Source organism: Nuphar pumila, chromosome 6 (assembly GCF_984573655.1).
Source record: "Nuphar pumila chromosome 6, dmNupPumi1.hap1.1, whole genome shotgun sequence".
Lineage (NCBI taxonomy): Eukaryota > Viridiplantae > Streptophyta > Magnoliopsida > Nymphaeales > Nymphaeaceae > Nuphar > Nuphar pumila.
In genome coordinates, this window is record NC_143254.1 from 26710841 (window position 1) to 26731898 (window position 21058).

The 21058-nt window shown below is 38.9% G+C and overlaps 1 protein-coding gene and 1 long non-coding RNA gene across 2 annotated transcripts; one reads left to right on the forward strand and one right to left on the reverse strand.

Moving 5' to 3' along the window:
- The first annotated feature begins 6945 nt into the window (after positions 1 to 6945).
- Positions 6946 to 10913, forward strand: LOC149834450 (uncharacterized). The gene is made up of 2 exons (XM_090011411.1): positions 6946 to 7189; positions 10331 to 10913. The coding sequence occupies exons 1-2, from the start codon at positions 7145 to 7147 to the stop codon at positions 10703 to 10705; spliced, it is 420 nt and encodes a 139-aa protein (XP_089867537.1). The 5' UTR covers positions 6946 to 7144; the 3' UTR covers positions 10706 to 10913.
- A 6972-nt stretch (positions 10914 to 17885) lies between these two features.
- LOC149834451 (uncharacterized) lies at positions 17886 to 20617 on the reverse strand. Its single transcript, XR_016432776.1, has 2 exons — positions 18871 to 20617; positions 17886 to 18665 (listed from the first exon to the last, which is right to left on the reverse strand). It is a non-coding gene; the product is annotated as an uncharacterized LOC149834451 (long non-coding RNA).
- Positions 20618 to 21058: the final 441 nt, after the last annotated feature.

Genomic DNA, 21058 nt, shown 5'->3' on the forward strand with positions numbered 1-21058 from the left:
CATTTTACCCTCCCTACATACAAGTTTGTATTTAATTTATAATTATATTTTCAGTTTAAAACTTTATATATTTTAGATATAGCATATATATAAATATATATTATATTCAGTTTATTTTGAATTTATTTTATATTTATGTGATATTAATATATATATATATATATGTCCTCGTACTCACATTTTTTTGAATTGACATGTCTACCCCGATGACATAGGATTTTAGACATCATCATCAAACTCTTCCCAGCCAAAATGAGGCAATCTTAACTTAGAAAAGAATCTGATTAGCAGCGCCCACATCTAAATTGGGCCCCCCAAATGCAAAGAATGGGCGAAAAATATGTGGGGTTGGCTCTAAATGCTGTGAAACATGGAGATAACTATCACACATACGTTTAACAATTAAGGGATTTCAAATCTTATTATGTACCATCAATTGCAGCAAGCAGCATCACTCACATCAATCATCAAACTAGCACATCTCTATAATTAAGAATATAAGAAGAAGAGGGATGAATAATGCAGCTGGACCGGTATAAGATCTCGGGTTCAAATATTGATGAAGTCATGGTAAGAAAAGTCTTTTTTCTAATTTTGAAAGTTACTAGAAAGCTTTTTATGCTTTCTTATAAAAGCGAAGGACGCCAAACAATACAATCTTTGCCCTTCTAGATACCAAGGAATCAACCTTATTGGAATAAATTAAATAAGCCAGGCAATCATTTGCTAACAACATGCATACTGTGAGTAGACGAGTACATAAGAATCCCTTTAGCAATTGGAGGTAAATTGAGAAATTGCTATGTGATGAATGCTAGTGGTGGTTTCTCTTTTAAATTTTATCACAAACAAGGTATCACCTCTCTAACCAATTGCTACAGCAGAATTCCCCATCAATTGACAACAAACAGTATCATGTATGTAATCACAATCAGTTTCTATTCATACAACCAAGAAACTAAGAACCAAATACCACCGTACAATGGACAAAGGAGACAGAACACTACATTTAAGGGGTCAGATATGTACAAAAAAAACTAAAAAATAATAAAGCTATTACATTTTTTTCATTAAAAAGGTTCCTTACCCACGAAGGAAGCAAAGATTACCTTCCATATTTCTTGTCCAAAATGATTTCCCCAAAGAGAGCTTAGCAAGTAAAACATCATTCACTCTGATGTAGATGTGGAGGACAACAACTAATAAAAAATGAAAACAAGTCAATGGTTGAACTAGGGATGGCAGTGGATCGGGAAAACGGGGCTCCGTCGCGGGAAATGGACCAGGGATGGAGGTTAAAATCAAAACTCACACGGGATGGAGGCGAGGATGAACTTACTCTTGCTTCCACCCCGTCCCAGATCTTTGTAAAGAAAATTACTATTATACCCTTATATATATAACCCTAACATTTTCTAGAATCTCTCATCCAGTGTTGTGAGAGGCGTAAGCCTCAGTACCTGAAGCGTACGCCTCAAAGGCGAGGGGCACGCTCAAGGTACTGAGGCATTGCTGTGATGCGCTTAAAGTAAATATAAAAAGTTTCTAACCCAAATCTGGGATTTCTGGGTTAGAAGCAGCCATGTTCACCATAATAATGATGAAATGTTTCACTAGTGCGAGGCGTACGCCTCAGAGGCGAAGCGCAGGCTCAACGCCTCGCTTCGCCTCATCACATTTAACAACCTTGCTCTCATCTTTTCTTCTTCTCCTTCCTTTGATGCATGTGCTCTTATTTCTTTTCTCTCCTTCTAATGGCAGAAGGCAGTTGTTGTGGAAGACGGGCCTTGCCTCGTCCGGTTTGAACTGAGAATGTAAGACATGAAACTAAAAATGAACTGTGCATGGAGGTTAAAATCAAAACCCATGCAAAAATGGAGGGCAAAATTTTGAAACGGGGCGGAGGTGGAGACCTTCTACCCTGCCTCCGCCCCGCTCCACTGTCATCCTTAGGTTGAACCTTGGGTCTCAATGGTTGAACCTTCACTATACCCTGGTCAGTCCAGACTTGACTCCAAAGCTACTGTCCTGTGTTCGGGTCAAAGTCCAGGTTGAACCAGATTTACCAAAGGCAAATCCATACCCGAGTCCTATAAAGGTAATGTTAACTTCACCCAGGCAAGGCCCTCGTAAAATCAAATCTTTTACCATGAAAAATATCCAGCTCCTGCGCTAACGATCCTCACGAGTCTCACCCGTATAGTTAATCGGACCCATCCCTTTTCTTTGTTATCAAACCTAACCCTTCCGGATGTGAAACGCGCCCTTAATGACCTCCCCTGTGCTGAGTCATTTAGTAAGCTTCACGCCACCAACATGGCTATCAGTAATTTGGATCTAGACCAAGCTAAACTCCAACCACATATCCAAGTTTAAGTACCAGTGGGGTTTGGGTGTAACAGATCCACAAACACGATGGGAACGGTTAATATGCACACATGCACATGGGAAAACACACACGGCAACTAATGTACATGACCAGGTTATGAATAACCTGGCCACAAACGCCTCTATTATCAATATCTTGAATAGAGACTTTGCTTTTCTTCTCAAATATATATATATATATATATATATATATATATATATATATATATATATTGAAAAATGGGTCCATGGTAAATGAAATATGCTAAATGAAACGTGCTAAATAGGTTTTTTTATGCTTTTTCACGGTTTCGATCCCATAAATGTGTTGAGCATGGTCAATTTACAAGGAATCCACACCTGGATCATGTGTTTTCAATAAAAAAAATGATATTTGGAGCCTAAAAAATTTACAAAGATTTTGGATAATTGATTTTTCAAATGTTATAAAAACTCACCCATGTGTTGGAATCAAACACTTCAAGAGCAGGTCCATACTAAATGAAACCTGCTAAATAGGTTTTTCTGCTCTTTCTGTGTTTTTTCTCAGTTTCAACCCCATAAATGTATTGGGCATGGTCTATTTAAGAGGAATCCATATACGGATCATGTGTTTTCTATAAAAATTGATATTTGGAGCCTTTGAATTTTACAAAGTTTTTAAGCCATTGATTTTTCTAACGGTATAAAAACCTGCTTATGTATCAGAATCAAACATTTCAAGAGTTGATCTCTATAAAATCAAGCACTAAGTTCACATTTGCACGGTCAGAATTTAAAAATAAAACAAAAAAAAACTGAAAAACTTATCTAGCATGGACCCATTACTCTTATATATAGAGAGAGAAAGAGCGTGAGTGGTAGCTGCCTGACCCCTTTAGTGCCTGACCAAAATGGTTGTGATGGACACCATAGTGACAAACGTTTTCATTGTCAATTTATCATTTTTTTTCAAAAACATTTGAGAAATTGAAAAAATTTCATAAATCTCGCATTTTTTGGCAAAATCTCGGCAATAAAAAAATAAATTATAAAAATATTTTCTATAAGAAAATATTAATAAAAATTATTTAAAAATAAAAATACATGATTTTTTCACGATAAATAGCCATTTAAAACATAAATATCACGTTTAAATCACGGTATTTATGTTTTTTCATAAATCTTGTGATATTTTGAAAATCTCATGAGAAATTGCCGTTTTAAACTTTCAGGCAATTTCTCGCGACATTATTTCAAGATTTTCATAAATCTCGCGATATTTGTCACCATGATGGACGCGAAGCATGCATTGCGAGCTATCACTCTTTGTGTGTGTGTGTTTGTATATATATATATATATATATATATATATATATATATATATATATATATATATATATATATATAGAGAGAGAGAGAGAGAGAGAGAGAGAGAGAGAGAGAGAGGTTACATGATTTGCCATGCTTTTATTAACAATATTTTCAATTGATTTGGGAATACGTTGGACCTTCTTGAGGATTGGATTTAGGTAATTCTTCTTTAAACGTCTCCACCTTCTTCTCATCCTTGGATTTAGGTAATTAAGGTAAGGAATCTTCCTCTGGTCCATGGGTTTGACAAAGACGATACGGCTTGCCTCTTTAGCGGATGGGTCGGCGGCATTCGCACCTCTAACAAAAACGTCATAGATGACGATCGGTTTTTGAAATGTTTTTTTTTTTTTGCAACCCATTATTAAATAAGCAATCCAAACATGATTGTTGGATCGTTGTACGGCAGGCTGAGCCATCACGGGGCACCAAGAATGTCAAAATGGGTAGGGTTTGAACTTTGATTCCGACTCTACTCATACCAACCCTATAGACTCAGGATTTGGTGAAAAATATGGTCAGATTATAATCTGGGTCAGAGCAGGGGTTCGATTCATTATATGAATTCGGGTATGGTTTGTGAAATTTCTTAACAGACCCAGGACCAACTTAAGTTCCAATTAATATTCATTTAATCTTTATAGGATCCGAATATGGTTTATCTTATGGTAAGCCCGATTAGACTCGGGTACGGGCCCGGTACCATTATCTCAAATCTGGTTTTGTTCTGATTCCACCTTATAACTGAACCAAGCCCGATTAGACTCGGGTATGGGCCCGATACCATTATCTCAAATCTGGTTTTGGTCTGATTCCACCTTATATATCTGAACCAAGCCCGACCCGTTTACTGTAGCAATTTAAAACTCTGAAATCCTTTCTGCTAATGACGTGAGTCGACGGAAGCAGATCTGAACATGAGCGTTTTTGCTTGTGCCGGCATCGTGGCCATCCGATTTGCATTTTAAAAAGCTCAAAAGTCAACAAAACCATGTGGCATTCATCCAAAATGCAAACAGACGGCCACGATGTCAGCATGAGCAAAAACGCTCATGTTCAGCATGACCTGATCTGCTTCCTGCGTCGACTTGCATTTAAATACAAGATTGTTTTGCATGTGAAAATGTGGGTCCCACTGCATGTAAAAAATTACATCAAAGTCAAGACGTGAGCCACACTGCACTTAGGTTCATGCGATTCATTAGAAAATGAAAACTAAAGGAAAAAGGAATTTGATGTTATCCGGTCCAAATGGAGCGAGGCGGGACCCCGCTTTCCCCCTGTCCACTGCCATCCCTAGTTATCCGTGACCACAGCCGATAAGTGAAGGAGTAATTAATTGACTAGCAGTTGGGGCTTGAGAATGTTTCCAATCTCCATGATTGGAAGCAATGTTGTCGGTATCCAATAGGATCTGGCCTATTTTGGATTAAATGGAGGGCCCAATTCAGGACACCTAAAGTATGAATCCAATTAAATCTAATTGGATCAGCATACCCTACATATGTAATCTATATGCTTGTTTAATTTTGGCCCTACATAGGAATCTATATGCACGGCCAAGACTATATGTTTTACGAAATCAGTAATATGCAATTTTGGGTTTTCGGTTTGGTAAAAGTAGGTAGAAACTAGGATAAAGCTGGAATCGGGTTCAACTCGAACCGTCCCCTCTTTTTTTGATAGGCAAGCTGAACCCCTACAAGTTACACAACATACCATTGGGTTTTGAACTTGCAACGTCCCAACACATGGTGACATGCATTAACAGCTCCTACCAAACAAGTGAAGGCCACGTTGTTAGACCCGGTTACACCCCTATTGACGACCAATGTAAGCGACGAGGAAAAGGGAGGGAGAGAGCCATCGCCTTTATACGGGCCTCGAGCAGTTTTCAGGAAACTTCCAATTCAATTTCCACCCCAACCTCAGGCTTGCCGACACCTTCTTTTTGGGTTCGGCCACCTTCCCATCGCCGGGTCGAATTCATATTCAAGATTGTGTTATGGATCATCCAATTCCAGGTAGGTGTGCATGTGCTAAAGGTCCAAAGGAAAAGAATTATTTAGTTCTTGAAAGCGACAAACGACGAAGACCACGTCCCCCCCCCCCCCCACAAAGCCGTACTGTCAACCTTATTTATCTACTATTCAGTTGGATTGGGTTTGAATATGTAAGAAAAAGAATGCATAGAAAATTTCCTGTCAGGGGCCCCTTTGTAATTTTTATCCCCCTTCTATGCGAAGGTCAGAGCCTAGAAAAATAAGATTCCTATTCCGTGAAAAGATCAGGTGCAAAATGATTGCATATATATATTTGTGCATTAAGCATCTGATCACACGCGCCCCCACCCCCACCCCCACCACACACACACACATGGGGACAGGGACTGTCAGGTGTGGGACTCAAGATGGAAGGGAGCGGGTGCTTAATGCACAACTTTTTTTGCAATCACATTGCACCCGATCCGGACTCTCCTATTCCTAACCTATCTATTCTCTCAGTTTCTTTTAATTCGTTCTTCCCAAACACAACTTCCTAGACTAAATTTGAATTTTGTGGATACAAACTTTTTTTGTGTTAATCATAGTGATACTCAAGATTTATGAAATTCTCGCGATAATATATGTTGAAATTGCCTCAAAGTTTAAAACGGCAATTTCTTGTAAGATTTTCAAAATATCGCAAGATTTATGAAAAACATAAATACCATGATTTAAATGTGATATTTACTTTTTAAATGGTTATTTATCATGAAAAAATTATGTATTTTTATTTTCAAATAAATTTTATTAGTATTTTTTATAAAAAATATTTTAAAATTTATTTTTTATTACGCAGAATTTGCCAAAAAATGCAAGATTTATGATTTTTTTTCAAATTCTTGTGAGTTTTTGAAAAACGAGATTTTGCAGTTTTTAAAGTTTGTCACTATGATGGTAACTAGGCCATGGGGAAATTCCCCATCACCGATAGCAACACATTGGTAGGCAGGCTTGTTTCATGATTTCACAAGCCTAGTAGTCACGAGCAGCTCGTTCGTTCAGCTTAAAGCTGACCTCCAGTGAGCTCATATAGATAAAAAATATGTATATATATATATATTTGTGTAATATATATTTTTTAGTATATAATATATAATAAAAAAGAATGCATAGAAAATTTTCTGTCACCCCTTTGTCAAAACCGGCATTTCCTTTTTCCGTGATTCGTTAACAAAAAGCGCCTAAAGGAAGTCTTCGGCGGTTCTTCGTTTGGGCGGCACTGACCGCTATAAATAATACTCCTCATTGGTGAATGATGCATAAGCAACATAGAAAGAAACCCTGAAGCGAGTAGAGGACAGAGTTTTTGGAGGGAGTTTGGGGGCGTCGAAGCCCTTGCAGGATCAGGAGACTTCCCAGTTAGCCGTAAGGCCAACGACATGACGACCTCTCTCGACGACGTCAAGAAGGACACCGCCTATCTGGTGAGATGCTTGCTACTCAACTAACTCTGGAATTAGTGGTGTTCTGTTTTTCTTTATTTCTTTCTTTCACGCTCAATTCTGGTTATATCTCATGCTTTATTCTGATTTCGTTTCTCGGTTTTATCCCTAGATTTTGTGGCGTTGTTTATTTGCAGATGTGGGAATCAGCTCCTTGTTTTAGATTTTGCCTTTTCTGATTATTTTCAGTTCTGGAATGGGGTTTATGGATGGCATAGTTTATCATGCTCTGTTTTTGTGCCTTTTCCTGAATCTCTCACTTAATACAGAAATCAGGTGTTTCTCATATCGATTACTCGTGTGTTCGTTGAAAATTTCGTTGATATGTTTAGTATCTTGGCTTTGCTCTGCTTTCTGGCTCTGAGATGTTTTTTTTGCTCGGAATTCATCGGTTTTTTTTTCAACTTTTTCCTTGATTTCCTTGGAATAGAGATCCGTTTGAAGATTTGATGAAATGCTTCGTATAGGGATCCTGTTTCTTTTTATTTGCTCACAAGTGTAGTCATCTAATAAACGAGAGTTTTAACTTTTCTGCATGGCTCGGGTTTTGCTCTTCTTATTATTGTTTTTCTTTATATTTCCGTGTTTTTGCGTGTGGGTTCATGTGACGGCTTATGCAGTGAAGAAATAGTAATTTTCTGTTTCATTTGATTCTTTGGGGTTTTTTCTTTGAACGCAAACTTGTTTTGGCTTTATGCCTTTTCCTACTTTTTGCATCATAAAAACCTGGTTGTCTCCAAAAGTGGCTTTTTTTCTTTTTTTGGAACTCTGTGCTCTCGCTTTTTTCTTGACATAATTTTTCTGTCCAAATATTTTAATGTATTTTAATTTTTCCCGTACAAACACCAAGCATGTTCTACTATGATAAAATTTCCAAAATAGATGCATGCAATGTGATTGTGGGATTTTAATTAGACATTGGGCTGGACATGGTACTATCTAGGTACACATAAATGGTGACGAGTTGCTTCTAATTCATGGAGCCTAACCCTCCAATCCATTCAAAACTTTAGCTCTACAAGGTTGAACCAAATTCAGGCTTTTTAAGAGGTTGGGATTTGGTCTGGTTGTATAAATTTGATGTATTGGAAACCATTGACATCTATAATTGTTGGTCATTACTATATTTGTTCAGCTAATTGTTTCGGACTGCTACATCAAGATGCTCGGGTTGTTTAACGAGGCCATTTAACCAAACTAATTGCATATGTTTATGCAAATCTAAAACTTTTAAATCCGGCAATATTTTGAACTTATCTTCACAAAAGTGAAAAAGTTTGCATATTATTGGGTTGCGTCTGGTTCAAATATCCAACCTTAATTTGTTTGACAAAATTTGATAGTGAATGATTTGTTCAAGTGTACTTTCAATTCTTTATATGTAAGAGTAAAACCAGATAAATTTGGTATGATAATTAATTTTGATTAGCTCGGTTGAGTTTATTCTTTATAGTGTTCATATGATTAATCTAACTGCACCTGCTTATCTTTTCATGATGAGGAACCTTCTTAGGGACGTGGGTCACTTGATGGGCCCACAGGTTAGGTCTATGATCCTGAGGGTGTTTTTTCTGTGTAATTATAAAAAAAATATATCAAAAAAACTAGAGCTCACTTGTAGGCATGGCAGTGGACCAGGGAGGAATTGGGCCCCGCCTCGCCCCATTTGGACCGGGGATGGAGGACATGAAACGGGGATGGACTTACGCTTTCTCCCGCCCCACCCTGTCCCATCCCGATCCCCACCTTGCCCGGTCCCCAATCCTTCTTTAGTGATGGCAATGGACTGAGGGGAAACGGGGCCCGTCCTGTTTGGACCGGGGATGGAGGACATGAAACGGGGATGAAGGTTAAAATCCAAACCCGTTCTGGGATGGAGGTCCGGATTTTGAGACAGGGCAGGGGTGGAGACCTTGTCCCCCACCCCGGTCCACTGCCATCTCTACTCACTTGTACTAGCATGGCACTTTCTCATTACATGATTTGATGCTTGTTTCTTTCATGGCTGGAAAGGATGAAAGAGGATCAAGTCAAGGGCGCCTTTGACAGTAACACTGTCAAATGTGACTTGGATGCCGTTCATCTTGAAGATGCATGACACCCACCAACCAGAGAATAAGGCCTGCATCTGGATCAAAACCGTTTGTTCTCCCGATCTCATTTAGAAAACCTACCTTGAATAAGTTTTCCTAGGTCTAGGTTACAATGTTCAGATTTAACTAAGATTTGAGTAATCAAATTTTGTGCCCCAAATCAATTGGACCCAGAGCTAGATCCAATGCAGCAAATGGATCTCTCTCTCTCTCTCTCTCTCTCTCTCTCTCTCTCTCTCTCTCTCTCTCTCAACCAAGTTCCCATAAGGCTCAAATGCTCAGCATGGGAGGTCAAGAGTGACCCAAAACCTACAAGGCCCAGCCCAGCGACAGTCATTCGTGGTGATCAAGCTTGAGTTTGCTAACTTCATGGATAAACTTTGGCTCATGAATTGCTTGTTTAGCCTGCTAGTCTGAATAATGCGGTTAAGTCGGATCAAAGCGCAATCCAAAAAAAACTGTTTGGATATTTTGCAAAAATTCTTGACAAATGGTTCAAAATTTTCTTTTAACTTTTAATCAAGGTATTAGGTTATCCTGATAACCTGTGGATTTGCACAAGTGACAATGGACTAGGTGTCCACCCCCACTAGAGCATGCTTCTCCACCCAGCCTAGACCCCCACACAGTTGGATATTATCGAAGTTTGTGTATCCAACTTTATCTCAATACAATGTGTTTAAAATTTTTCAAACTTTTTAAATTTCTTATCTAGTTATGACGTTCATTGGCCCAAACTTGATTCAACAAAATATTTAAGTTGGATTTTGTATCAGTTGTTCTTAGCTTTGCACTGAGAAAACTAGTCTAAGCACCGCCCATGCATTGGGCCAACCTAAAGAAGCTCATTGGACTGTCACACCTGGTACCCTCTTTGCTTGAGCATGTCCTAAAAGTCCAGATGTGGACTTCCCTTTTTGGCTCCAATGCCTAAGCCTTGACTTCCTTCTAAGGCCTGTTCCAAAACAAAGCCCGCCTACTTTGTTTTCTTTTTGTACCTTTCTTCATTCATATTCTTTAACCTTTGCAGCTTCAGAATGAAAAAAGGCAAAGGGACATGCTGGCCCCACCTGCTGTTGAAGATGATAAAGCGGTGCAGAACCTAGCACTAATGGGGATAGCAATTGATGCGTCTGCAATGTCCACCATGGCCCTCAATCCAACCAAAGTGATCAACTACATGGCTGGTGCACCCACCTTCCAATCTGCTTTCTACAGCACCTTAGTTCTGGTGGTGTTCATGTGTCTTGTCCTGGGTTTCTTGTTGTTGCACCTGTGGGGCATGGAGAACAAGACAAAGGTCATGATGTTGATTCAGAGTTTGCTTGGGCTGGCAATCATTGTGTCCATAACAATTACTTTGTGTGCCTTTGTCTTGGAAGGCATCACTGAGCTTATTTATTAGGTGGCTTTTCCGACCAAAGATGAATCTTCTTGCCCTTATGCAAGGGTGATGTTTGCGATGTTACAGAAGGAGTATTGCTGTTTTTTGTTGGGGTGTGTGGTGTTTGCTTCTTGGCAGCCTGCTTTCTATTGTTGGTGCCTTTCATGTAAAAGTGTTGTGTTTCCTATCCTATAGTATCCCATGTTTCATAATAAAAGATGTTGATCTAGTGTTTTTGCTCCTTCCCTTTTTTGTTCTCTTGCCTTTTCTTCTGTTGAGAGAAATGTCACATGGGATCCTGCCTTTTATCTCTTCATTTTCTTCCTCTTCTTTTTCTTCTCCACTTCATATCATTCTGTTCTGGAGTGGAATCCAATGCAATAAACCTATCAAACATGGAAGCGTAAAATCTCAATGCATTTGTTATCCAGTGCTGGAGATTTGGAAAACAAGAAGATATTACCAAATTCGGGTTATGAATGCCAAAAATCTCAAAGAATGGGGATTATGGCCCTCAATTTGAACCTTTTTCATGTGAAAAATGTAGAAATTGGGGAGGCTTTTGATACTGTATAACTTGGGAATGGGGTTACGCCTCAATCAAAGACTTGCTTAGAAATGGTGTAGAAACATGGTTTCTTGGGACACTTCCCTATGCAATTCGTTGAAAATGATGATGTTGTTGGGGTTAAAATGGACGTACCGGGCCTCCCCACGAGTGTGAATCGATGGAAACAATGCAACGATAATAGTGGAAGAAATAAAATCAAACCAACAGCGGAAACAAAAACAACACACAACGATTTACGTGGTTCCCTCTCAACTGAGGTACGTCCACGATGACCAATAGGTCAGCACCTTCCACTATCTTCAAACAAAGATTACAAAGTGGCCAAAAGGCATAAGCCTTACAAACACACAAGGTGTAATGAAATGAACAAGAGGATATACCTCACTGAAGAATAAAGAACGAATGATCTGAAGAACCAGCTTGACGAAGCTGTCCTAAAAGAAGTGTAGCAACACTTCTTGCTTTTGTTCTCTTTGCACCCTTTCGGTGCCCTAAAAGCGTTTCCCGACTTATGTGGAAGTTTCTTCCATTCCTGCTAGAAATCGACACTTTTCATGTTTGTCCTTAGGCAATGCCTTAGTCAGCATATTTGATGTATTGTCATCAGTATGCATTTTCTCCAGTTGCAGCAATTTTTCATTCAAGACATCTCAAATCCAGTGGTATCGAACATCGATATGTTTTAATCTTGAATGAAACGATGAATTCTTACTCAAGTGAATCGCACTATGACTATCACAGTGAAAAACATACTCTTCTTGCTTCAAGCCCAACTCTTGCAAGAATTTCTTCACCCACGACAATTCCTTATTGGCTTATGTAATGGCGATGGACTCAACTTCTGTAGTGGAGAGAGCTACACATTTTTGTAATTTCGACTGCCATGCAACTGCTCCCCCTGCAAAAGTAATCAAATACCCAGAAGTAGACATTTTATTGTCGACATCACCAGCCATATCAGAATCTGTGAACCCTTCAAGAATAGGTTTATCCTTTTCAAAGCACAGACTCATCTTTGAAGTGCCCTGAAGATATCTCAGAATCCATTTCATTGTAGCTTAATGTTCTTTTCCTGGATTTGACAAAAATCGACTAACAACTCCAACAACATGAACTATGTCTGATTGAGTACATACCATAGCATACATCAACGAACCTACTGCCGAAGCATAGAAAATTTTATGCATCTCGATTCCTTCTTCATCATTTGCAGGACATTGCCTTGAGCTAAGTTTGAAATGGCCTGCAAGTGGACAATTAATAGGCTTTGATTTGTCCATATTGAACCTCTCAAGAACCTTTTTGATATACTTCTCTTGAGATAACCAGATCAGCCCATGTGATCTGTCACGAACGATTCTCATCCCAAGAATCTGCTTTGCTGGACCTAAATCCTTCATGACAAAGGTCTCACTTAGCTCTAACTTCAACTTGTTAATCTTGCTGATGTCTTGACTCACAATCAGCATATCATCCACATAAAGCAAGAGAATGGTGAAATTACCATCTGAAAATTTCTTCATAAACACATAATGGTCTGTGGAGGTTCTTGAATATCCATGCCCAGTCATAAAGGAATCAAATTTCTTATACCACAGTCTTGGTGCTTGCTTCAATCCATACAAGTTCTTCTTCAGCTTGCATACTAGTTTCTCTTTACCCTTGTCAATGAAGCCCTCAGGTTGCTTCATATAAATTTCTTCACCCAAGTCACTATGCAGAAATATAGTCTTCACATCAAGCTGCTCAACTTCCAAATTCATGCTTGCAGCTATATCGAGCACAGTTCGGATGGAGGACATTTTTACAACTGGTGAGAAGATCTCATCAAAGTCAACTCCATTTTTCTAAGCAAAACTTTTTACAACAAGACATGCCTTGTATCTAAGTTGAGAGTTGTTCCCATCAGTCTTCTGCTTGAAGACTTATTTGTTCTTCAACACCTTCTTCCCTTTAGGTGTCTTTACCAGATCAAAGGTATGATTCTCATGCAATGAATCTATTTCTTTTTTCATTGCCTTAAGTCACTCAGACTTGTTTTCATCCTCCAAAACTTCTTCAAAAGTTTCTAGTTTACCTTGATCTGTAATCATCACATACTTATTTGATGAATATTTTCTGGATCACTGTTTCTCTCTAATGGACCTCCTTATCGAAGTTTGAGAAAGTGTCTCTTGGGGTGTTGGCTCTCCCTCAATTTCTGACTCAGCACTTCCTTCATCTGCATCATTATGGGGAGGTGACATCTCCTCCATGAAATCATGAACAACCGGTGCATCAAGGGGATCTAAATCAACAAGATCACCTCTATTGGGCTCTGATGGCTCAATCTCTCCAATATCTTTAATGATCTGATCTTCCAAGAAGACAACATCTTGACTTCTGACCACCTTCTTATCAACAGGGTCATACAGTCTGTAGCCAAACTCTTCATATCCATAGCCAAGGAATATGCACTGCTTGGCTTTTAGATCAAGTTTGAACCTCTCTTTCTTTGGAATGTGAACAAATGCTCTGCAGCCGAACACTCTTAAGTATTCATAGGAAGGTTCTTTCCCTATCCAAACTTTCTTTGTAACATCTCTCTTCAAGGGAATAGAAAGAGACAAGTTGATAAGATCAATTGTTGTCCTCATTGCCTTACCCCAGAAAGATCTTGGCAATTTAGAGTGTGACAACAAACATCTGACTCTCTCAAGAATGGTGTGATTCATTCTCTCAGCAACCCCATTTTGTTGAGGTGTCATCCTCACAGTCCTTTCATGTTTGATGTCATGATTGGTGCAATACTTATCAAATAGCTCAATGTATTCACCACCAATATCCGAGCGAACACACTTCAACTATCTGCCAGTTTCCCTTCCAGCCATAACCTAAAAGTGTTTGAATACATCTAGAACTTGATCTTTAGTTCTCAGTGTATAAGCTCAGACTTTCCTAGAGTGATCATCTATGAAAGTCACAAAGTACAGTGCATCACCAAGTGTCTTGACCTTCAAAGGTCCACATACATCAGAGTGTACAAGACCTAGAACATTACATTTTCTAGATGCAATGCTTCTATAGAAAAAAAAACTCTATTTTGTTTACCATGAAAGCAATTAACACAAGGTTTCAAAGATGTACTTGATGCACCCGCCATGAGCTCTTTCTTAACTAGGACTTGCAGTCCCTTCACGCTCATATGCCCGAGCCTTCTATGCCATAATTTTGTGGATGAGCCAGTCTCCACAGCATTCATAACAGTCTTGCAGATCTTCGATTGCAAAGTGTAAAGGGAGCATGTCTTTTTTCCTCTGGCTACCACCAAGGAACCCTTGGTTAACTTCCACCTTCCATCACTGAAGGTGTTGTTGTAGCCTCATCATCCAACTTTCTAGCAGAGATCATATTCAGTCGGATGTCTGGTACATACCCCACATCTTTCAGCAATAATTTACAGCCAACGCTTGTTTTCAAGCAAATGTCACACGTGCCAACAATCTTTGACACATCTTCATTTTCCATTTGGACATTACCGAAATCACCTTGCGAGTAGGAAGTGAAAAACTTAGCTCATGAAGTAATATGAAACGAAGCTCCAAAGTCAATCACCCAATCAGTCTCTTGACCGATCAAATTTATGTTGGTGTCATCACAGACAACCATGAGCTCTCCATCTGTGACTGCGGTTGTGGCATCCTACTTTTCTTCTGAGCTCTTCTCTCTACTCTGCTCCTTGAACTTGAGTTTACTGCATTCCTGCTTCATATGCTCTTTCTTGTGGCAATAATAATACTCGACATCTTTCTTTGAACTCGAGCGTGAGTGACCTCTGAATTTGTCATGGTAGTGCGGAGCCTTGCTCTTACTCTTGCTTCTCCCCCGGTTTTTAATCACAAGTGCATCAGAGGTAGAAGGACCTGATGACTTTCTTCTGGTCTCTTCATTCAACAAGCTGCTGGTAACTTGGCTCATCGTTACCGTTCCATCAGGTACGGAGTTACTGACTGTGACCACCAAGGTCACATGGGGGCTCTTAAACTGTAGAATTCAGTTTGACCCATCCTTCTCTTGGAGGAATCCACCTGTCCATATTACATCAACCAATAAGGATGGGATGATCACAACCTTTAGCCGCATGAAGGACATGTACCCTTAGAAAAGTTAATGCACCCATCCACAAACTGATTTACTGTGAGATGAACAATTTCAAATATCATTCGGTTACTTATCTGTTGGAAGGCCAGAATCCAACATTGGAGGATTTTTTAATTCTTCAATTTATCATTTACCTCTCTCTGCAGCTCACCTTCCATATCTCGTGTGGGGTGCACCAACAACCAAACAGCCATGTGACATGCTTCCAAGCTTTGATACTTACTGAGGGCACATCTATTGACCAAATAGTAACCCCCAGTTTAACTAGTGTATCGTGTTAATAAGCAGTTACCTATAGCCAGCCTTAGAGTCATAGCCACTCTTGGGCTGTGGCATTTTCTCCGAATAAGTTTGAAACATTGCAGCTAAATGTCTTTATCTCGAACTATGTTCTAGGCTTGTCTTATCAAGAATGGTTGACATTCGTTCCGCCATAAATCATCTTCCTTTATCCTGTTCCAAGTTTGTTGATGTACCAAGGTCTTTACTGGATATGCACAGCATCTTTTAACCAACCAACATATTACACATTTTTTACATTCGACACTATTCAAGTTCTCTTCAAATAGTTGCAAAACGATAGAAGTCCACCCGGTTAGCGAATAAGAATTCAAATTTCTACCATTACCTGCTGCCCATTTGGCTTGTTTCTTCATTACTTCCATACCATATTTATTGCTTTTCCATTCCCAAGATCCAATTTTATTTTTGGTAGGATGCCACAGAGACTTCACTCTTTAGTACTTTGTTCTAATCAAATTTATCCACTGATTTTCAGCCTCATTAAGAGTTGCCCTAACAAGCTTTGCCAAGCATGCTTGGCTAAATTTAGATAGATCACGAACTCCCAGACCCCCTTCCTCTTTCAGCTTGCACACTCTATCCCAGGAGATGAATATTTGTTGATCTCTATCAGCCCAGAAGACCTAGCAAATGTTCACCTCCATATCTTGCAACACTTCAGAGGGAAATTTAAAATTGAGCATCCAAGAAATCGGGACAGAAGTAAGAACCAAATTAGTAAGTGTAACTTGGCAGCAAGAGAGAATAAACGATTACTCCAATTGTCAAGTTTGCTCTTGAATTTGTGAATCAGAGAATCATGTAATCTCAGTGCACAATTGAGTAGTGGTAAACCTAAATATTTCAAGGTCAAGGACCCTCGAGCCGAACCAGTTTCCTGTTTAATCAATTGAACCTTGGTAGGAGTAATGAAGATTGATTTCCCAGTACAAACAACCAGACCTGATATAGGCCCAAAGTCTTTCATGGTCATGTCAGTTGATTCATGCTTTTGTCAAACATTTTTACATTGACATGGAGATGCAATGATCTTGTTCCTACAACCATCTCAGAAGTAAATTTTACAAACACAGCATCTGGAGGGGGAATAGTAATTCAGTATTCCTCTTATTCTTTAGGTTTATATGTTTTTGTACATTTTTCATACATGGATACTTTAATAATTGAAGTGCAACCTGATTCCAGCATCCATATAAATACGTGTGATGCATTTGTTTTGAAAAACATTGTAATTCTGCCTGGGGAAGTCGATATCTTGCGGATCATGATGACAGGGTAAAGAAAACATTGAAGAGAGGGATTATGATGTTTTTAGTTTTTGTATGAATTGCACTAATCAGTGTAGTGTAGCTGGGGTTTTTGCATGTAGGATCAGACTCTCTGTTTAATGAATTGATCATGTCTAAAATGAGGCTTGAGCAGAAACCTAATCTATGCATTTTCTGGAGTGTTGGAAGGGCTGAAGCATCTAATAGAGGACCCTGTTCTTTTTCTTGTAATACTTGGAATCTGTTATGCTGCACCTTACAATTGTGGTTCAGCACAAATATGAAATAATTACTATTGTAGGTGGAGTTGCTTCTCCTTTTGGCTGGTTTGTAGGGGTATGTTTCATTCAGCAACTTTGGTGAAACCTAAGCAATTAATGTTAATTGACTACTGAAGGAGAAAACCAACATATTGTTGCTTTTACTGTATCTTTAAAAAAATGGACATTCAGCAACATTTTGTTGCTTTTACTATTCTGACTTGAGAAATGCACAAAGTGATTTTTATCGAAAAGCAATTGCAATATTTATGACATTTTTTGTGACACCTTTTACTGATGCTAAGAGCTACGCAACGATGTAGTCGTTCTGGGTAAGGTAAATTTTCAGCAGACCACAAATCTCCTTTGAGTAGCATCTTCATTGTTGTATCATCTTGCTCTTTTTTTCTTGTTAGCGTCACTATTTTAATGGGGGGGGGGGGGGGGGGGGGAGAGGATTTCAAAGCTCTGGGTAAGACTAACTACGATTACTTGTGCACTGGTGTGGATATCTGGTTTGAAAAGCAACTTGAAATGAAATATGAGAAAATACAAAACTACGGCCTCTAAGCGCTTACAAGATCATAAACACGAAGTGCATATACACAATACAAGAGCACAAAGGCAACATCAAAGAACTAAAGAGAAGAACACAAACATGCAAAAGATATTCATTTTATTGAACATGAATGATTAACAGAAGCACCAAATTACAAGAGGGGGATTACCACTTTATATAGACAAAGAGGAGCTTAAAAGCCCTTGGGACCACCCCCCAACGGCTCTATGAGCTAAGAATCTCAAGTCATACAACTATATCCTATCAACTGCACATATTAATATTATATGTCTCATCAATTACAACAAGCAGTATCTCTACTGTCATTTCAGACCAAGGAACAAATCCTTATTCAAACAACATAAAAACACCTCTCTCAAAGAAAGACCAAGAACACCAAGCACCACAAGATTTGACCTTTCTAAAATTACCTTACAGAAAACCTGAAATATATAAGAACTAGAAATATTTAAGCCCATTAGATTTTGAGGCCACACAGCAACAAAGCATCACAAGCAGATCTCTAGCCATTGTTTTCCAAGGGCATCGGAATTCTGGTGTTCTAAACGCTCGAACCACGCCCCAGTCCATCATCTAGAGATTCAAAATCCCTAGATTGTCACCAATGTCGACCTTTTTGTTTTTAAAGGCAAGCTGGGTTAGGCAGACCCCCACCCAGTTATTATTCAACGTACCATTGTGGTTTGAACTTGCAACGTCCCACCACAAGGAGAAATGCACTCACAGCTCCAACCAACCACGCGGAGCCCCCGTTGGAATGTCGACCTTTTGCAACTGCGCACATATACCTGTCGTACTGGGAAATAACCATCCAAGGCAAATCTCTCAGCATCAACAGACAGAGATCCTCTGTAACAACCTGCAAAACCATATGGTATACTTTGTAAGGATCTGAAACGAGCTTTACACAGTCAAGAAGAACGAATGTAATGAACAAAACAAATGATGGGGGTTCGAAGACATTCTCAATGAGCAATAAAAATGCGAACATTATGGTTACTCTCAACTAATTAAGATAATTGTGCTAAAAGATTGTCACGTATACTAAACTAATCACATCTTACCCCATGAATCAGGTGAGCGTCCCAAATCCAAATTCGGGCGGCAAACTGTGGCGAATTGGGAAAAGCAAGAGTTTGATGGCCACATAAATGAAGCCCAATGTCAGGATTGAGAGGACGATTATGATGCACTGTATGGTGCTCGTGCCAGTGGCGTCCTGGAGCCAATTGGGCATCCCAAGAATGTAAGTTAGGATCCATGAAATGGTTATTAATGTAATAGAAGCGTGAGCATCCATCTGGGTGAATGAATCTTAAGAAGTGGGTTGTTGGTCGTTTCTTCCCCTCCTTTTCAGAGTAGACCCTGTCAAACAGGGTTGAGAGAAAGATTTGACAAGCAAACAAGAAATAATCTTTTCGAATATAGAATATAGATGCAATTCAATTTAAAATCTAGCATATTCTATCACGGTTTGATGGACTAATTGAGATATCTTGCCATATCTGATTGGGATTAACTCCCATAAGTTTTGACCTTTATTTCTTCATTCAGATCATAAAAGTAAGTGAAATTCATCTAATATAATAAGCAAGTATAAGCAGAAATTATCAAACTTAAACAAAATTAAAAGAATTTAAGTTCCCATTCTGAATTAATTCCAAAAGGATTACATGAATTCCTTCACATATGACAACTTTTTCCAAAAGGATTGGATGAATTCCTTCACTTTTTTTTTTTAGAAAAGATGAATTCCTTCCATATCACAGAACTTCAAAAAAGAACACTAAACGCACCAAATCAAACTGAAATTGCTAAACTATACTCCATTTGCCAATGAATTTGACCTCGTTAACAAACTAAACCAACTCCACATCACGCATAAATAAAAATAATAAAATATCTAAATCTGCCATAAGGCACTGATTTTGTAAATGGGGGGAGGGACTGATTTTGCAAAAATCGCATAAAGGCAGGGACTATTTTGTAAATCTGCCATAAGGCAAGGACTAATTTGCAAACAACACAAATAAAAATTACCGAACTAAAATCATTCCCCTAACCAGACAAAAGAAAAGAATCAAAAGAGAGAAAAAGAGAAACGAAAAGTACGATTTTTGGACGAACAAGAACAGAACATAATAAAACACAACGATCCCAATTCACGGGAAAAAGTTTCAACAAACTAATCGAAAACTAACACGGTCATCCGATTCAAGCACACCAAAGAACAATTCACGTACGTCCTTATTGCAAACCAATTTAAAGATATAATAAAGCACCGAGAACAACTACAAATCTCATCAAACTAGCAAGAAAATACAGAGATCCTACTCCCTCACGCAACAAGCAATTCACTACTAGTCTACTTGGCTGATCTGAACCAATACACTGACATGCAAAAGCCACAAAAAGCTTCCAAACGAATCCAAAAGAAACAAAAAAATCATCCCATGCAACAAAAACAATCCCGTCATAGCAAGACTCACTCTAAACACACATTCTGCCGATAAGCGAGATGATAGATCGATCGATCAGACAACACACTGAACCAAGAAACCGAGGCAGAAAATTTGAAACATCCACTTGTCAATAAGCTACCAAACCGAATTCGTCAAAAAAGAAAGAAATTGAAGAACAAGAGGAAATATGACACAATCAGAGAATTTACTTAAAGCAAACTACAACAAAACTAAACACAGGTAAGATCGAATTCAAGAATCTAACTCATCCTTACAAAGAACTAAAAAACCGACACAATTGACCAGAAAAAAGGGAAAAATAGAGAGAGAGAGAGAGATGATGGGGGGGGGGGATGGGAGAGGGGGTTTATATAGTATCGTAGACCATAAAAGCGGTTTTTACTCGGCCAATTGTTTTTAAAATCCGGTATCCGGTTGAAAATTCAACGAAAGGGAAAACTATTGCGTGATTACGCGTATCATCCTACGAAGTCACAATGAACGCGTAGGACGATCCCAATCATCCTATAACGTCACAATGATGGTATCAGATGCAATAGCCAAACACTAATGAATCTACAGGGAAGGCCCCAACCAATGATCTCCTTTGGGGAGTGGGGTTCACATCCCTTGTGGCTTGCCCAACGGCCGGTTTAAGCCACACACGAGTTTGGGCCCAAGGCAGCCTAACTAGAATTGGGTCTCATATCCTAGTTCCATTTTCCTTGGGTCCGAACCACAACCAAGTTTAAATATACTTTTTGGAGCCAAGTTTGATTTATGTTTTCAT

Bases quoted from the DNA above. Each gene is read 5' to 3' on its own strand.
- LOC149834450 (XM_090011411.1), top strand. From the start codon at position 7,145: ATGACGACCTCTCTCGACGACGTCAAGAAGGACACCGCCTATCTG. The intron at 7,190-10,330 runs GTGAGATGCTTG...TAACCTTTGCAG, and splicing joins AGAAGGACACCGCCTATCTG to CTTCAGAATGAAAAAAGGCA.